The following is a 17,590-nucleotide window of genomic DNA, read 5'->3' on the forward strand; positions in this document are numbered from 1 at the left end:
TCCTGACCCGGGTAATAGCGATAGGAACGGTAGGTAACCCTCCTCATGTGGGGGAGAAGTCAGTGAAATGGAGGGGCTGGTAGAGGCCTTGTGCACACAGTAAGTCCTGGTGACTGTTAGCCATGGTGCTGGCGATGGGGATGATGGTGCCCTGCACTTGTTCCTCATAGAGATGCCCTCTCTGGGCAGTTGACTATCATGCTTAACAACACGTGTTGTTAGCAAAACCTGAACATTCAAAACTCAAAATAAAAAAATGTGATCATTAAATCTGGAGAAACCCTTTAGAGGTCTGAATTCAAAGCAGGTCAGTGGTAGTCATGCTCATCTGCAAGATGCCACTTTTGGTTCATATCTAACTACCATGGGCATTTCCTCTGAAATCTAGCAGGAAGGACAAAGAAACTGGAAAACACTTCAGAATAACACTATATATAGATATCGATATCTCCAATAAAAGCTGGCCAAAAATTAAAAGAAAAAATCTATATACATAATTTCTTTCATTTCTGAGATCAAATCACTTCTGCTACTGTGCTAAATGTATGGGATGAGCCAGGGTAAGGAATCAGGGTGGCACCATGTGGTCACAACCCACCATTTCCCAGCGCAACAGGACACAGAGAGCCCAGATGGCTGGAGGTCTGCATCCCCCAGCCCTTCGGCTCCACACTCTCTGCTAATGCTGACAGACTTCTGGATGAAGCTTCACCGAACTGTGCATGCTCCCCACCGGTGGAATGCACACAGACCAGCCGCCAGCATCTCTACTGCTGCCACAAAAAACGGACTGGACGATCTTTAATTTTATCTTATTTATTTTTCTAAAAGATTTTATTTATTTGACAGCAAGAGACACAGCGAGCGAGAGAGAACACAAGCAGGGGGAGTGGGAGAGGGAGAAGCAGGCTTCCTGCAGAGCAGGGAGCCCGACGCGGGGCTCGATCCCAGGACCCTGAGACCTCTCCCCCTCCATGTTCGTTTGTTTTGTTATTTATTTATTTATTTATTTAAAGATTTTATTTATTTGACAGAGAGAGACACAGCAAGAGAGGGAACACAAGCAGGGGGAGTGGGAGAGGGAGAAGCAGGCTTCCTGCTGAGCAGGGAGCCTGATGCAGGGCTCGATCCCAGGACCCTGGGATCATGACCTGAGCCGAAGGCAGACGCTTAACGACTGAGCCACCCAGGCGCCCCATGGACAATATTTTAAATAAGTACCCCTGTACACTACTAACTTACATCCTCAGATTTTTTTTTTTTTTAAAGATTTATTTATTTGAGAGAGACAGGGAATGCATGCACAAGTGAGGGAGGGGCAGAAGGAGAGAATCTCAAGCAGACTCCCCGCTGAGTACGGAGCCCGAAACAGGGCTTGATCTCACAACCCATGAGATCATGACCTGAGTCGAAATCACCAGTTGGACGCTCAACTGACTGAGCCACCCATGTGTCCCAACACCCTCAGATTTTAATAATAGTCAATATGCCGTATGAATGTGGTGAAATCACATACTTGCATGCTGTTAATTGCAATGCAACTGGAGACTCACTTGGCCATAAAGATGGTCATATTCTTTTTTTTTTTTTTAAAGACTTTATTTATTTATTCACGAGAGACAGAGAGAAAGAGAGGCAGAGGGAGAAGCAGGCTCCCCGCGGAGCAGGGAGCCCGATGCGGGGCTCGATCCCAGGACCCCGGGATCATGACCCGAGCCGAAGGCAGACGCTTAAAGACTGAGCCACCCAGGTGCCCCAAAGATGGTCATATTCTATGACCTAGGAATGTTTTCTAATTGTGGAAACTTATTATGTATTTGTATTATAATTTATACAACGTTACCACCTATTAATTGAGCAGTGTGCTCCTCCTATTGGTTACTGATGTTGTTTCGTTGTTTTTGTGTTTGTTTTGGCTAGTATACTTAGCTGCAGGTGTTTTCATAATATTACAATAAGTGTATAGTGACCTAAAGGCCTAACAAAAGGGAAATACTGATTAAACAGAATCTTTGGCAGCTATTAAAAATCATTATCAAGACCATCAAACACACACTCAAAAAGTAGTTAGGACAAAAAAAAAAAAGCTAAAAAAAGAAGAAAGCAGCATGCAAGACTGTCCCTGTGCTAAGATGACAGCTTTACGAATACACCCTTATGTGAGACCACGGACAGAAAGGAATACGGAAAAATAGAACGGCAGATACAGTAGGAGGGCATGACGGTGAGAGACGATGAAAAATTATTTCCAGTAGGGCCAGGAAGTTGTTTGCCAAAGGGGAAAAAAAAAAGAAAAGTTACATCAATAGGGCCAGTAACTGTGCGCTCCCCGAGGGCCCAGGACAAAATGACACTATACACTGTGTGGAGGCACAAGTTCGAATCCTGCAGAAATTACCTGCAAGTTGAGCTGTGACGGCTTGAAAGGGCAGCTTCCTGAACACATCCGCCAGGGGCTGCACCTTCCTTATGTTGACGAGTTCGTGCTTGCCATAGTCCAGCTCATACACGGACACCAGCCCGTTGGTCAGGATTCCTTTTAAAAGCACCCGGTGCCACCTAGATGTACATTGGATTAAAAAGGAAGGAAAAATACACAGTCAACATCAGCTTTATGGGTAACAATGTATGATAAAAAGAAAAACTAATGTAAATGACGTTTATCAAACTATGGAACTGTACTGTCATCGAGGTTTTAAAAGAAATTGCTTCTTCTTGACCCAAAGGTTACTGTTCTCTGCTTTGCCACTGGCTCATTTGATGGAGTCTGTTCACTCATCCCGTTTATAGGTGTCGTGGAACTAGTGCAGGAGACCAAACACAGAAACCAGCAACCACCACTAAACAGACTCTAAACAGATGGAGGCTGATCGGGACAAGGCAGGGAGATCCCTCCACTCTGACAGGGAGATAGAGGTGGCCACAGGTCTGAGACAAGGGATGGACGTGTGTGGAAGATGGGCAGAGGGAGGTAAGCAGAACTGGCCAGGCTGGAGACACACATGAGAAGAAAAAGCACAGAAGATTCTATAGGGCATGGCAACTGGGAGTGGAGCAAACACCACAGGAGAGCAAGGAGGAGGAACGTGCGAAGGAAGAGGAAATAAGAGAGTGTGGGAAGAGATTACAAAACATTCTGAATGCAAAGGTGACAATTGTAGTCATGCCAAGTGAGGACACTGGAAAACAAAATAAAACAAAACACAAAGTCCAACCCATTGCCTGGAATAAAGAACCTGGACAGGATAGGAGAATATGGGGGAAGAAGAACATGGTTTCAGATCTGGAGTTCGAGGCACCAGAAAGAAATTCACATGAATGTATTTTTCTCCTCTGGGCCTACATTCATCGTCATTACAATTAGAAAAGCTTAGACTTCAAAGTTGAAATATGAAGGGCCATCTTAAAGTCCTGTAGTCTTGAGGACATGATTGAAGAGTATTACTAAACTAAGGGAAGGAAGATTGTTTGTAACATCTAAAAGGTAAGCGTCTATGGAGGCAGCCTCCACTCCTGCATGGTGTGAAGTGGGCTCCGCCTTGGATGGCAGACCCAGCCACCCTCTGAAACAGGTTCATTAGTCAGAAGCCCCAAGCCCAGGGCAACAGCAGGCCCTTCCCTGCAACACACTGTTGGGCTGGGGCTGACCAGACTGGACTGATTCTCCAGCACCCTGGTGGAGAATGGGTCCAGGAAACATCCAGAGCTGCTATAGGGTGAATTCTAGTAAGAAAGCTACAAAGAGGCCAATTTTGGACACTAGTGATTGGGGGCTTTGGGAGGAAACTCCAGAAACCTTGAGATAAGCCCACAGTGCAGCAAGCAATAATTCATGAGTCACAGAAAGGTATTATAATAAGTATATGAACTTTGGGGACCAACAGACTTGGGCTGGAGTCCCCCCTGCGGCCATGGTCCAGCTGGGTCATCTTGGGCTCCTATTTAACCTCTCTGAGCCTCAGTTATCTCATGTGCAATATTTAATTTTAAGTCACTTGCAGAAACTGTATATATAAAGTGCCTAGCACATGACTAGGTACATCACAGGTGCTTGGCAAATGGTAGCCATCATCATCATTATTATAATTATTACTAAAATGAAGATAAGCTGTGTAAATATAAGCATGTCAGACTGTATAAGTGCAAAAGGAGATAAAAATATTTGGTTTCTACCTCTAGCATCGTCTTTAAATTGTACAAGGCAAATGCTGGTGGACTGTACTTTTAGTGTGTAAATAAGAGGGACAGAGCAGCAAGGGGAGAGCTAGCAGAGGACTTATGTGTCATGCTTCTCTGTAGCTTTTAATTTTCAACACTAATAGCTTAACTAAAGGCTTCTGTTTGCACTAGATTACCAGTTTCAGTACAAGGCCGCTTGTGAATCATCTGGAGAGTTTGTTAAAAACACTGATTCTGGGGTTCCACCGCCCAGAGATTCTGATTCAGGATGTCTGGGGTGAGGAAGGAGAATTTTGGCTCTTCTTAGCCAAGATGGATTTGGAAACCACTGCAATCAACAGTGTATCTCAAATTCCTAAGCCTTAATTTACCACAGTTGGGAACAGGGCTCAGTAAATAGTCCTGGGGTATAGGCAAGATAGAAACTCTTTATACTTTACACTGATTCAGTTCATGAAGTTTAAGAAAATATCGGATAATCTGTTCTCATATATAAGACATCCTTGATGATCTAGAGACAGATTAGCTGGTTAAAGTCCCAGAGCCTTGGAGCAGGACTGTTGGACCCCTGTGGGGAGGAGGTCGAGTCTGAAGCACCACACACTATGGGTCTCTAGTTTAGGGGTTCTCCTGCCCCACACAACCGTTGCCCCCAAGTAGGACCTCCCCACTGCTAATCACCATTAATCTGCCCCTCAGATAACAGTTAACATTAGTTTCGTTTTAACTGTGGTTAAATTATTCTGTGACGAGTTCTGATGTAGGCAAATTGACACAAATGATGTTCCCGGGTGGAATTAAGCCCATGCATGCTTACGGCTGTAAATAACGTGACATTGTAAAAATGTGTTTTTTGAAGATGAAAAGCTTGTGACATAGAAGCTGAATAGTTTTTAAAATGAGAGCTATGATACTTTTCACTCCTAAGAGTTAAAAGTTGGGGGTTTTTTTCCTCTCATGAAAATAACAAAATTTTTACAAATGCCTATGCTTGATGTCTTAGGAATGAACAAAAGCATTCTATAAAAAAAAATAAAAGAAGCAGTTTGACCTTTTAAACTGAGTTCTGGGGTGTGTGTGTGTGTGTGTTGTGGGGGAACAGTTCTTTGTGTGTGGCATCATCAAATAAGCTTGGTCAGTTCTCCTGAGAAAGCAGCAAAGGAGACAGGACACGGGTAGGTTGTTCCTTGGGCCAGGGCTTTTGTGACCTTGTAGGACAGACAGTGTAGCGCTTGGGCTTCCCTGGGTTGGAACCCGCACTTACTGGAGGGCTTCAGGAAAGGAGGATGTGGATCCGAATGGGAACTGTGAGAAAATGGACTACAGTGCTCCACAAATGAGGATCTGTGGTTCTCACTGTCCGAAGGCCGGAGCAGTGAACTACGCACTGTCCACCTTATAAAAGGTGGTAAGCTCTCTAGGAGCAATGGACAACATATATCAAGAATCATGTAATCTTTAAACAAGTGATTTCTCTTCTAGGAATCTACCTCAGAAATAAATAATCTGAGATGTGAACAAAGATTTATCTTCATTGTTATTTACAATAGTGAAACATCTGCGAGAAAAAAAAGAACCTACATAAGAGAACGGTAAGTAAATTATGATTTCTCTAGATGATGGACTATTAAACATGTTTATGAAGAAATTTTATTGCATGGAAAAATGTTCCCAGGATTATGTGAAGTGAAAAAAGTAGGTGTAGAATTATATATAATAATAAATACTATGCCAATTGTATGAATATATATAGAAAAGAACTAGAAGAAATAAGTAAGTAGTTTAACAAAGGTTATTATGTGTGGCTGATTTTCTTATACCTTTCTGTATTTTCTAAATTTTCTACAATAAGCATTTAGTTTTTTTTGTTTTTTTTTTAAAAGATTTTATTTATTTATTTGAGACAGAGAGAATGAGAGAGAGAGAGCACATGAGAGGGGGAGGGTCAGAGGGAGAAGCAGGCTCCCCGCCGAGCAGGGAGCCCGATGCAGGACTCGATCCGGGGACTCCAGGATCACGACCCGAGCCGAAAGCAGTCGCTTAACCAACTGAGCCACCCAGGTGCCCAAGCATTTAGTTTTTAAAATGTAAAAGTCATTCTATTAAAAAAGTTCTTTTCTGAATAAACAATATTTTGTCTAATAGAAAAGTAGAAAAAACATTTAAACCTTCATTTTAGGTATAATTAGGTTTTAACAGGAATTTCATATATGGTCACTAGATTTTTAGATAAATGACATCATTTCAAGTATTAAAAAAGGGCATAATTCATTAGTCTCGTTTCACATTCAAAATTTCCATTTGTGCAGTTCCAAGTCCCCCTGCAGGGATTAAGGACTCTTGGTATCGCTCTACACATTTTTCTTAGTAGAATAAAACGCTTTGTCCAGGAACCTACTTGTTTTCCACTTTTGCGGCATACACTTGGTCTTTTTCCACGGCCACGTGGCGCTCCTCAGACACGCTGTAGTACAGAATCATCTCCTCCATCAGAACTTCCAGCTTGTGTATCTCCTGCCAGGGCTGGATGACAAAGTAGCCTGGGTGACAGGCCACCGGCACGTACACATCCATGTGCTCCCCTGGCTTCGACAGGTGGACAGGAGGTGGCAGTTCCTCTGTGGAGGAGGTGCTGTGCTCCACCAGGGACTTCTTGATGGCATCTGCGAGGCTCCTTCTGAAATTCTCCCCAGTGCTGCCCGGGACGGGGGTGCCACCACTTCTGCTGTGGGGAGAGCTGGCTCCACTGGATACAGCACTCAAAAACACATCCTTCTGATGCTTCCACAAGTCTGCATTTGTAATCTGCCGATTGATGCTGCGGTGAGGATCGGGGAAGTTCTTGGGGGTAAATAAATAAACATGTGCGATGCCTCTGGTTTCATCCACTTTTGTAACCTATGGAAAACACACAAGCCATTGCTACAAGTCCAAGTTCACACTAAATTCCAAGAGGCAGTTATAATATTAACATTAAATATTAAAACACAGTATTTTGCACGAAACCCCAACTTGCTAAAATTTATTTTATTTAAGGTAAGATAAATTATCTATCACGGCTGTAGTAGTAAATAGGCTCATAAGTCCAAACAGTCTAGATGCCAGCAGCTGGCTTATGGAAATGAAAACCTCATTAACCTCTAAAAACTGAGGATCCCTTGTAAACCCACTAGAGGTCATTATCACTGAGATGGAGTCTATATATCATGATTAAAAGCTTTTTTTATTAATGACATTTAAAAACACTCAAAGTAAAAAAAAAAAAAAAAAAAAAAAAACCAGTATGATGAATCCTCATGTGCTCATCTCCCAGCTTCAACAATAAAAACTAATCACAAGAATGGCAAGATGTTCCATGTGCTTTCCACCTAGGCTGGTGCACCCTCAGACTGGGAAGCAAGGGATAAAGCTTTGACATTCACCATACCCTTGGGGACCTCTGGTCCAAATGCCTTGTTTGGTCTTAATATCTGCCCTCACCCTTTCTTTGCCCCCCTCCCCAGTTTACATGGAGGAAGGGAACCTCTCACGGGAGGGAGAAAAAGAGGGAAAAAGCTACACTGAATAGGTCAAAATTACAGCTTTGCCCCTTTGCACAGGAGACCTTTGTCTACCCGGCTACTTCTTTCTGCCAGAGGGGTGAGTGTTGTACAGGAATCCTATAGACTGACAACTGGGATTGTACAGCTGTGTGTCCCAAAGGGCTGGGTGCCTGTTAATTCTTACCAGCTCCTCTGGCTTACCCTGGGAATGACAAAAATAAGATGCTTCCAGCCACATTGATCTCTTACCAAATAGGGCTGGGATTGAAAGGCAGGAACAGAGGTCTGAGATAGGGAGACAAAGCAAGCCATCTATAGTAATTTACTTAAAAATATTTCTCCTAGCAAGATGAATCTATTTAAATTAATTAGCACTTCAAGGTGGCATGAATGACTGACTGCTAATTTATTTTGACATTTATGATACAGAAGTACCATTTCAAAAATCAATCATTAAAAAACATTTTTATTGAGTACCAAATACTCTGGCTTTAAGATCTTAAACCATAGCTGAGAAAACAATATTCTTTATCATGTGGCAACTGAAGAATATAAAATGGTAAAGTGTATAATTGTATAAACATAAGAAAATCCATGTGAGCTAGAATAATTTAGAGATTTTCATGAAGATATTTCTCAAAGACATTTCATTGTTAAATGCTTATATAAAATAACATTGTTTTCATTAGTTAAAACAGAGAAATATCTTACATTTCTATTCTTGGAAATAAGAGCAATGTTTCTGATATAAAAGTGCAAAAGTACAGAAAAAGAAAGAGGGGCTTGTGAAATAAAACAGTTTAAGTAAACTTTTAAAGGCGGAAAACAGGATTATAAGCAAATGATTTGCTCCTAAGTCATTCTACTTTAGAAAAAAAAAGAAATAGAAGACTATTTAAATGATCTTTAGAAACATTTATCAAGAGATAGATGGTCCCTCTGTTGGGAACTTAATTCTTTATCATGGAGCAAAGTAGCAGAGAACTATCTCTGATACCTTATTAATAGTGGAAAAATTATATAAAGGGTTTAAAAATAATATTGGAGATACACGATAAATTCTTAAATAAAAATCAAACCATGAGATATTTTACCACACATGTAACCAATCTCTTAACTATGAAAATGTGTCAGATCTGAAAGCATCAGTTTATGGTAAGATAAGATTCTTTCACAGAGAAACAAATAAGCCCTTCTGGCTGACAGCTCCCTTTCCAAATGTATCAAGAGAACTAACCTTAATGCTACAGTCCGAGCAATTCAAAACAGAATCTCTCAGCCAAAGCACAGCATCTGGTGTCCACATGCCAATAGACTGTGGAAGATCTGCTAAACAGCACTTGATAGCCTGGAAAGAAAACATGATGGAAAAGCAAACACACCATCTTAAAATAGGTACTGATAAGTAACATCAATGTTATTTTCCTATAAGTCAGATGTTGCTAAGATAGAAAGCAAGCACCAGGGATAGCTACTAATGATGATTGAGCTCTTGGGTTGGAGTGTCTGCTATGTTCCTGGCTCTGCTTATTTTTCCTCTGCTGTCTTTACTCCTGTTACTAGCCAGGGCTCACACCAGGCACTTCGCATACTTATCCTACGATACTTCTGCATGACGGGTCAATGTTGTGACCCCATTTTACAGATGGTGAAATGGAATCAGAGAGACTAACTTGCAACAGATCACAAAGTTGTGAAGACAGGTTTGGGACTTATATTTAGGTCTTCCCTCTAAGTGCATTTTTTCAAAATGAAGTGTCATTTGGATGTAATGACTTTGGTTGCAAAAATCTTTTCAGAGGCTGACATGCTTCATTCAGCAGTTCCTGAGTACCTGTGGGTGCGAGACATTTGTGGTCATGTTTGGAAGGAGGCTGTAATGAGAGTTAAGGAGGGTAAGAAAAACTGAAATTCATAGATACCTAGATGCCTCATTTTCCTCAATGCCTTTTACCTCCCACCACCACTGCACAAACTTCTGTAGAATGGCTTCAGCAGGGAGTTAAAAGGTGACCTTAGGGACTCCCTTCTGTCTCATGGAAGCCTTGAATTGTTTGAGGCAATTTTGTGAAGGGAAGAAACCTACTTCCAGGATTTCTGGATTCCTTCTTTCCTCTCTGAGTCCTATTCTTCTTCGGGAGCTCCAGGTCTCTCACTGTGCCCCCTGGATGAGGGATGTTTCTTGGTGGGGAGGAGGTCACTTAGAGCAGAGAGAGCACTCTCTTCATGCCTGCAGGGGCCAGGCGGCAACGAGGGAGCAAGATGGGCCAGATGGAACCAGCACACTGGAGAGCAGGGGCCGTGCAAAGCAGAATGCCACTTCCCAAGCTCCCACAGGGCACCGTCCCATTAAGGACAGTGCTCAATATAGTCGGATTTTCTAGTTTGTCAGGAGAAGCTGGAAGTCAGGATTTCTGTGTGAAATTTTCTGAGTTTTAAATCTTGGTAACCAATTCACAGTTTAAAACCCTATAACGGGCGCCTGGGTGGCTCAGTGGTTAAGCGTCTGCCTTCGGCTCAGGTCATGATCCCAGGGTCCTGGGATCGAGCCCCGCATTGGGCTCAGGGAGGCCTGCTTCTCCCTCTCCCTCTCCCCCTGCTTGTGTTCCCTCTCTCGCTGTGTCTCTCTCTGTCAAATAAATAAAATCTTTAAAAAATAAATAAATAAATAAATAAAACCCTATAACAGCAAGAGCCCAAACCCAATATTTATAGGTCAGCCTGGGCCGACAGGCCATCAGTTTGCTATTCTGACTTAGACCTCCTGGGGAGATGCTGTCAGCCAGAGGCTTGGCCCCGAGGGCTCTTAAGGTTCCCCCAACTTCATATCTATGAAATAACAAATCTAGGCAGGATTAATAGAAAAAAATTTGGAGTGGCTTTTAACGCTCCCGACAGTCGGAGGCAGAGGGACGGATGCCTTTTCCCCTCCAGCCGGGGTGCCTTTTCCAGGTAAGGCTGGCCCCGGGTGGATGTTCCAACAAGGGGAACAGAGGCCAGAGCTGTTACCAAGTGAAAGAGGCATTTAACAAGTTTTAGTATTGTGGCTGAGCAGCAATAAAAGTGATTTTGAAAACTGGCTTCAACACAAGCTCAACAGATTTTCTGTAAAAGAGTCATTTTAGAAAAGGCAGTGGTGACACTCCGGAGAGAAGGTACAAAAGCCACGCTAATTATGGTCAACCACTTTTTAATCCACAGAATTTTGATGGTATAAGGTATCTTCTGGCAAATACAAGTCAAGCGGCCTTTTGAAATGACAGAATGTTGGATAACTTTATTCAAAAAACTACTAATTTCTGTACAAAATCCTCTATTTCTCCTAAAGGTAGGAAATAGTTTTTAACAATTTTAATTCAAAATAATGCAAAATTCTTATTATCTGAATTTTTATTAATAGAGGAAGATTAGGCAGAAATTAATCTTTTTACTCAAATCTATGGGGAAAAAGTCATATAAGAAAATGGTTGAATATAGATTTTTTTTTTAAAGATTTTATTTATTTATTTGACAGAGAGAGACACAGCGAGAGAGGGAACACAAGCAGGGGGAGTGGGAGAGGGAGAAGCAGGCTGCCCGCAGAGCAGGGAGCCCGATGTGGGGCTCGATCCCAGGACCCTGGGATCATGACCTGAGCCGAAGGCCGACGCTTAACGACTGAGCCACCCGGGCGCCCCTACTTAAGCTTTTATTTATTTTTCTTTTTTCTTTTTTCTTTTTTAAAGATTTTATTTATTTATTTGACAGAGAGAGACACAGCGAGAGAGGGAACACAAGCAGGGGGAGTGGGAGAGGGAGAAGCAGGCTTCCCGCGGAGCAGGGAGCCCGATGCAGGGCTCGATCCCAGGACCCTGGGATCATGACCTGAGCCGAAGGCTGATGCTTAACGACTGAGCCACCCAGGCGCCCCTGAATATAGATTTCTTAAGAGAATGGCCACTTAATTAAGCTAAGAACTCTGGAAGTAAGAATTTTCTTATAAGATCTTGAAGCTGTATAGAAGTCAGCACTGGCATCCCATTAGTAAAATGGAATCTCTAACTGGACAACTTAGCCTAATGACGCGGCATACTTGAAAACAAACATTTATCAAATGATATTCTGTAAGTCTGACTGGTCTTCTTGTCTAAGTCGGCCAAATTTTACATCTGAAAACCAGTGAACAACCACATCTGGACCATTTCCAATTTTGTTACCAACCTGGACTTCCCTCATTATCAAGATCAAAACTGAGAGGGCATCTCACAACACAACTACAAATACAGCCAAATCCCTTCCAGCAAATCTCCCAGCTTGTAACATATAGTACCTGAGGTGGGATCACAATTATTTCTTGTAGAAACCGTGGGGGGATTTCCCTGAGTTCGGACACTTTCACAGATGTCACAGTGCCAGAGTCCAGGAACTGAACATCAAGAGCTCGGCTGCTGTGAACGTTCGTAATCTGCAATGAGATAAATGTTGGTTAATTTATAAGCATATCCAAAAGGCCAAAACACTTCTGTGCAATTACATTTTGTATAACTCTAAAATGCATATAAGAAGCAACAAAGACTATCAGTGTTCATTAAGTTTTCTTATTTTTTATTTTTAAATTTAAATTCAACTAATTAACATATAATGTATTATTGGTTTCAGAGGTAGAGGTCAGGGATTCATCAGTCTTATATAATACCCAGTGCTCATTACATCACATGTCCTCCTTAATGTCCATCACTCAGCCACCCCATCTTCCCACCCCCCCCTCCCCTCCAGCAACCCTCAGTTTGTCTCTTACAGTTTGTCTCCCTCTCTGGTTTCATCTTGTTTTTATTCTTTCCTCTCTTCCCCTATGATCCTCTGCCTTGTTTCTTAAACTCCACATATGAGTGAGATCAAATAATAACTTTCTCTGATTGTAAATTTTCTTATTTTAAAATGTACCTATTTACTCAATAGGTATTCTTTTAGAATATATTTGATTTTAACATTGAATTGTTAAAAAATTTAATCAGTAGTAATCACTAAACTATAAACTAATAATAATCAATAAAATGCACAAGTATGGTAATATTTACAATGTTCACAATTCTAGGACACTACTGATTATAAAACAATTTGATACACCATTATATATTGATTAAAGATGCAGTCTGTTCTCCAAAATATTAAAATATGAGAAAAAAAAACTGTTGTGTCTTAGCAATGAGGAAATAAGGAATAGAGAGAATTCAGACACAGAAGTTTTCTTATAATAGGTATATACTATACATTTTTAAATAACATATTTTGGCATTTTATAGCTTTGTCAAAAAGCCCACTGACAATTTTTATCATTTGTCCTAGGAACTTGAAACTCAGAAAGTCATAGAGAGGTAAAATAAGTCCAAATTAATAATTCAAAAATGGGAAAATTACATACTGAGTCAAAGCAATAATTACCCGTGATCCAATGGCAACATTACAATATAAGATTCTGGGTATACTTTAAATGTCCAAACTTCCCTTAATAAGCCTATGTGATATCTGCCATCATTGGATATATAGTTCGCATTTGCCAAATACAGCCCCATCAGGATGGTTATGTGGGCAGGGACTTCGTACCTACAACTTGCTCTCGCTGCCACCTTAAGAATGGTGGTGCTTTCAGTATGTGAGTGTCACAAACTGGACCATTCTTGGCATGGAAGTCAGACATACCAAAAGTAAAGCTTTTTTCTACTGCTCCAACAAAAATGCTTTATTAATAGCATAACTTTTTAATCTCTTAAGATGATGATAAACACAAACAATATTAAAACAATATCTTAAAATGTATTTTTAATTCAAACATATATCCTGAACACATGTATTGGTATGGCTGGTGTATAATGAATGCTTCTTATATCCAGGCATAACTGGTCAGAGACATATACTTCCACATCTCAAGGAGTTGCTAGTCTCATGAGAGATGATGACACAAATATATAATTAGAATATAATGGAGTAGGGCAATAATAAAGCTATGTACAAGGTACTATGAGAACATAGAGAATGGGTATCTGACCCAGCCAGGAGGTAGATTTTAGGGCAAGTTTTCAGGAGGAGGGAATGCCTAGAATTGGTACTTTCCTTTAAAATGTACTTTCTTCTTCTTATATTAGTAAAATGCCTTTATCATAGAAAATTTAGATACTTAAAAGAATGATATGAAAATCACTTATAATCTATGACAGATTACAATTATCCTCCTAGTCTTTTATCCATACATGTATAAAGAATTAGACTTATAAAAATTAGAACGTATTTGCACATACTATTTCATAATTGGCAACTTTTCACTAAATGTCTCAAAAATACTTCATGTCATTTTCTTCTATATCATTTTAATATTACATAAGTCTATCATACAGGTACATTGTGACTTATCAAACAAACCTTTTGGCTGGATAACTTAAATTGTGTAAATTTTTGCTCTTTTGAGAAACAATCATACTTACTGGACATTTGTATTTCCTTTTTCACAAATTAAAATTTCATAAGTATCACAATTTCAGCTGGACTTTACATGATGAATGGGAGTAAACTAGGTTGGTAAGAGTCTAGTTAGGGGCAATCTGAACATTTCAAACACAGGGAAAAGGATGGGCAAGACATACATATTTCTTACATGTGGGGGCTACAAGCATTTTGGTTATGCTGGAATGTAAAGTGAGAGGCAGGGCAAGGCAGGGAATGAGGCTGAGAGAAAGGTAAAGGCAAGGTCCTGGAGAGCCAGACATTACGTCTTAAAGAACCAGATTTTACCCCGTGGATGAGTAGAAGCCAATGCCATGTCTTAAGGAGAAGAATGAGATGGTCATCTTTATAAAAAGCCACATATTGTTGGTGATAACACTGGGTAAGGGCTTTGGAATCAGACAGATTTGGTTTTAATCTCAGCTTATACTTTCTAGCTGAATGACTTCCCTCATTAGTAAGAAGGGGATCATAGGGCTTTATGAAGATTAAGTGAAATCAGTCATATTTTAAAAAAATTTTTGTGCCTGGGAAATAAGCCTCATTAAAAGTTGGATGTATTATTATTTGCTATTATTTACATTTTGGGTCACTCACTCTAGTGGCATGGAGCTTGAATGGAGGAAGATAAGAGTAAAGACAGAGGAACCATGGTATTCCAGTGATCTAGGCAAGAAACGACAAAGCTGTGAAAATGGCAGGTTTGGTGATTAGTTGCACTGGCGGCTGAGGAAAATGCAGGAATCCAAGATAACTCTTCAGGAGCAGGCTGAATGGTTGCATGAATGGAGGTACCACCAAAACACAGACATAGGAGGAAAAAAGGATGGGGAAAGATAATTTTGGCTTTGGACACACAGAGCTTGAGGAGTTTGCAAGATGGACAATCAGGCTGGATTTTGCCCAAATCTAAAGCTCATCAAGGGCTGGAAAACAAACTGGGGAGTCATGAGGACCAAGACAGTAACTGAAGCAACGAGATGGCATTGCCTAGAAGGATGCAGAGGCTGAGAAGAACCGTGAGGCAGGACAGGAGTTGGGGGCATCGACACTGACGCTGCAGAGTGCAGGTGGGGTGCAGGTTTGGGTGAAGAATAGGAGAAGCAATCAGTAGAACATCCTTTGGAAAATTAGGAGGATTTGATACCATGATAGCCTAGTGAGGAGGGAATTACAAGTCTCAACACTGTTAGTGCAGCCCAGAGGCCTGGTAAGAGAAGCCCTGAAAGACACTGGTTGCATTACGCAGCTAAGCTGCTGCTGCAAGAACAGGCTGTTGGAAAGCAGGTGGAAGTCAAGCAGCAGTGGCGGAGAGCTGGCCGGAAGGCGGCACAGAAAGTGAACGCAGACCACTCGGGATGGGTTTGGAGGAGAGAGGAAGTGACGGCCACTGAATAGCGTTGGCTGGATGTACGGAGTAAGTTCAGAAGGTGTAGGCACTAAATAAAGCTTAGGCAAGTTACAATGTCAAGAACAATTACATCATTTAAACACAGGATCTGCTTTTCATTAATCATTCTCCCTTCTCTAACTTTCTACGCTTCACTAAGAGAATGAACACTTTTGCTACCTCCAAGGCAGACATTGCACAATTTGATAGAAAAACAAAAATAATACTAGATATTTATCTAAAGTATTTGACATACACCAAAAAGGTATTTTGCCAAAAAGGCAGAACCTGATGCTACACAGGAAGAAACTCAAGCTGTCAGATGCTCTACAAAATGCTGCTACTCTAAAAATAGAACTACCCTATGACACAGGATTGCACTACTTGGTATTTATCCAAAGGATACAAACATAATGATTCAAAGGGGCACATGCACCCCAATGTTTATAGCAGCCATGTCCACGATAGCCAAAAAACAAAAAGAGCCCAGATGTCCATCGACAGATGAATGGATAAAGAAGTTGTGGTATAGATACAAAACAGAATATTAGCCATCAAAAAGAATGAAATCTTGCCATTTGCAATGATGTGGATGAAACTAGAGTGTAATATGCTAAGTAAATTAAGTCAGTCAGAGAAAGACAAATACCATATAATTTTACTCCTATGTGAAATTTAAGAAACAAATGAACATAGGGGAAGGGAAAGAAAAATAAAAAAGATGAAAATCGAGAAGGAGAAAAACCATAAGAGACCCTGAATTCTAGGAAACAAACTGAGGGTTGCTGGAGGGGAGGGGGGTGGGAGGGACGGGGTAACAGGGTGACGGGCATTAAGGAGGGCACGTGATGTGATGACTGGGTGTTATATGCAACTGATGAATCACTAAATTCTACCTCTGAAACTCTTCACAGAGTGTAGGGATAGAGGGTACATACCTCAATATCATAAAAGCCATCTATGAAAAACCCACAGTGAATATCATTCTCAATGGGGAAAAACTGAGAGCTTTCCCCCTAAGGTCAGGAACATGGCAGGGACGTCCACTATCACCACTGCTATTCAACATAGTATTAGAAGTCCTAGCCACAGCAATCAGACAACAAAAAGAAATAAAAAGTATCCGAATCAGCAAAGAAAAAGTCAAACTCTCACTCTCTGCAGATGATATGATACTTTATGTGGAAAACCAAAAAGGCTCCACCCCAGAACTGCTAGAACTCATACAGGAATTCAGTAAAGTGGCAGGATATAAAATCAATGCACAGAAATCAGTGGCATTCCTATACACCAACAACAAGACAGAAGAAAGAGAAATTAAGGAGTCGATCCCATTTACAATTACACCCAAAACCATAAGATACCTAGGAATACATCTAACCAAAGAGGCAAAGAATCTGTACTCAGAAAACTATAAAATACTGATGAAATAAATTGAGGAAGACACAAAGAAATGGAAAAACGTTCCACGCTCATGGATTGGAAGAACAAATATTGTGAAGATGTCAATGCTACCTAGAGCAATCTACATATTTAATGCAATCCCTATCAAAATACCATCAACTTTTTTCAAAGAAATGGAACAAATAATCCTAAAATTTGTATGGAACCAGAAAAGACCCCGAATAGCCAGAAGAATGTTGAAAAAGAAAAGCAAAGCTGGGGCGCCTGGGTGGCTCAGTCGTTAAGTGGCTGCCTTCCGCTCAGGTCATGATCCCAGAGTCCAGGGATTGAGTCCCACATCGGGCTCCCTGCTCAGCGGGAAGCCTGCTTCTCCCTCTCCCACTCCCCCTGCTTGTGTTCCTGCTCTCGCTGTCTCTGTCTCTGTCAAATAAATAAATAAAATCTTAAAAAAAAAAAAAGAAAGAAAAGAAAAGCTGGTGGCATCACAATTCCGGACTTCAAGCTCTATTTCAAGACTGTCATCATCAAGACAGTATGGTACTGGCACAAAAACAGACACATAGATCAATGGAACAGAATAGAGAGCCCAGAAATGGAC

The 17,590-nt window shown here is 41.0% G+C and overlaps 1 protein-coding gene across 6 annotated transcripts in view; it reads right to left on the bottom strand.

The window, feature by feature from the left end:
• TDRD7 (tudor domain containing 7) overlaps nt 1-17,590 on the bottom strand; it is a 77,772-nt gene that overhangs the window by 1,484 nt on the left and 58,698 nt on the right. For all 6 annotated transcript variants that reach the window (XM_035016239.1, XM_035016243.1, XM_035016242.1 and 3 more), the window contains 4 exons: nt 12,031-12,165; nt 8,959-9,069; nt 6,578-7,077; nt 2,399-2,559 (listed from right to left, as the gene is read on the bottom strand). In XM_035016239.1, the coding sequence (XP_034872130.1) occupies nt 2,399-2,559; nt 6,578-7,077; nt 8,959-9,069; nt 12,031-12,165 (907 nt within the window). The remainder of the gene's footprint in view (nt 1-2,398; nt 2,560-6,577; nt 7,078-8,958; nt 9,070-12,030; nt 12,166-17,590) is intronic.

This window comes from Mirounga leonina, unplaced genomic scaffold, assembly GCF_011800145.1.
Source record: "Mirounga leonina isolate KUSES-001 unplaced genomic scaffold, KU_Mleo_1.0 Mir_170, whole genome shotgun sequence".
NCBI lineage: Eukaryota > Metazoa > Chordata > Mammalia > Carnivora > Phocidae > Mirounga > Mirounga leonina.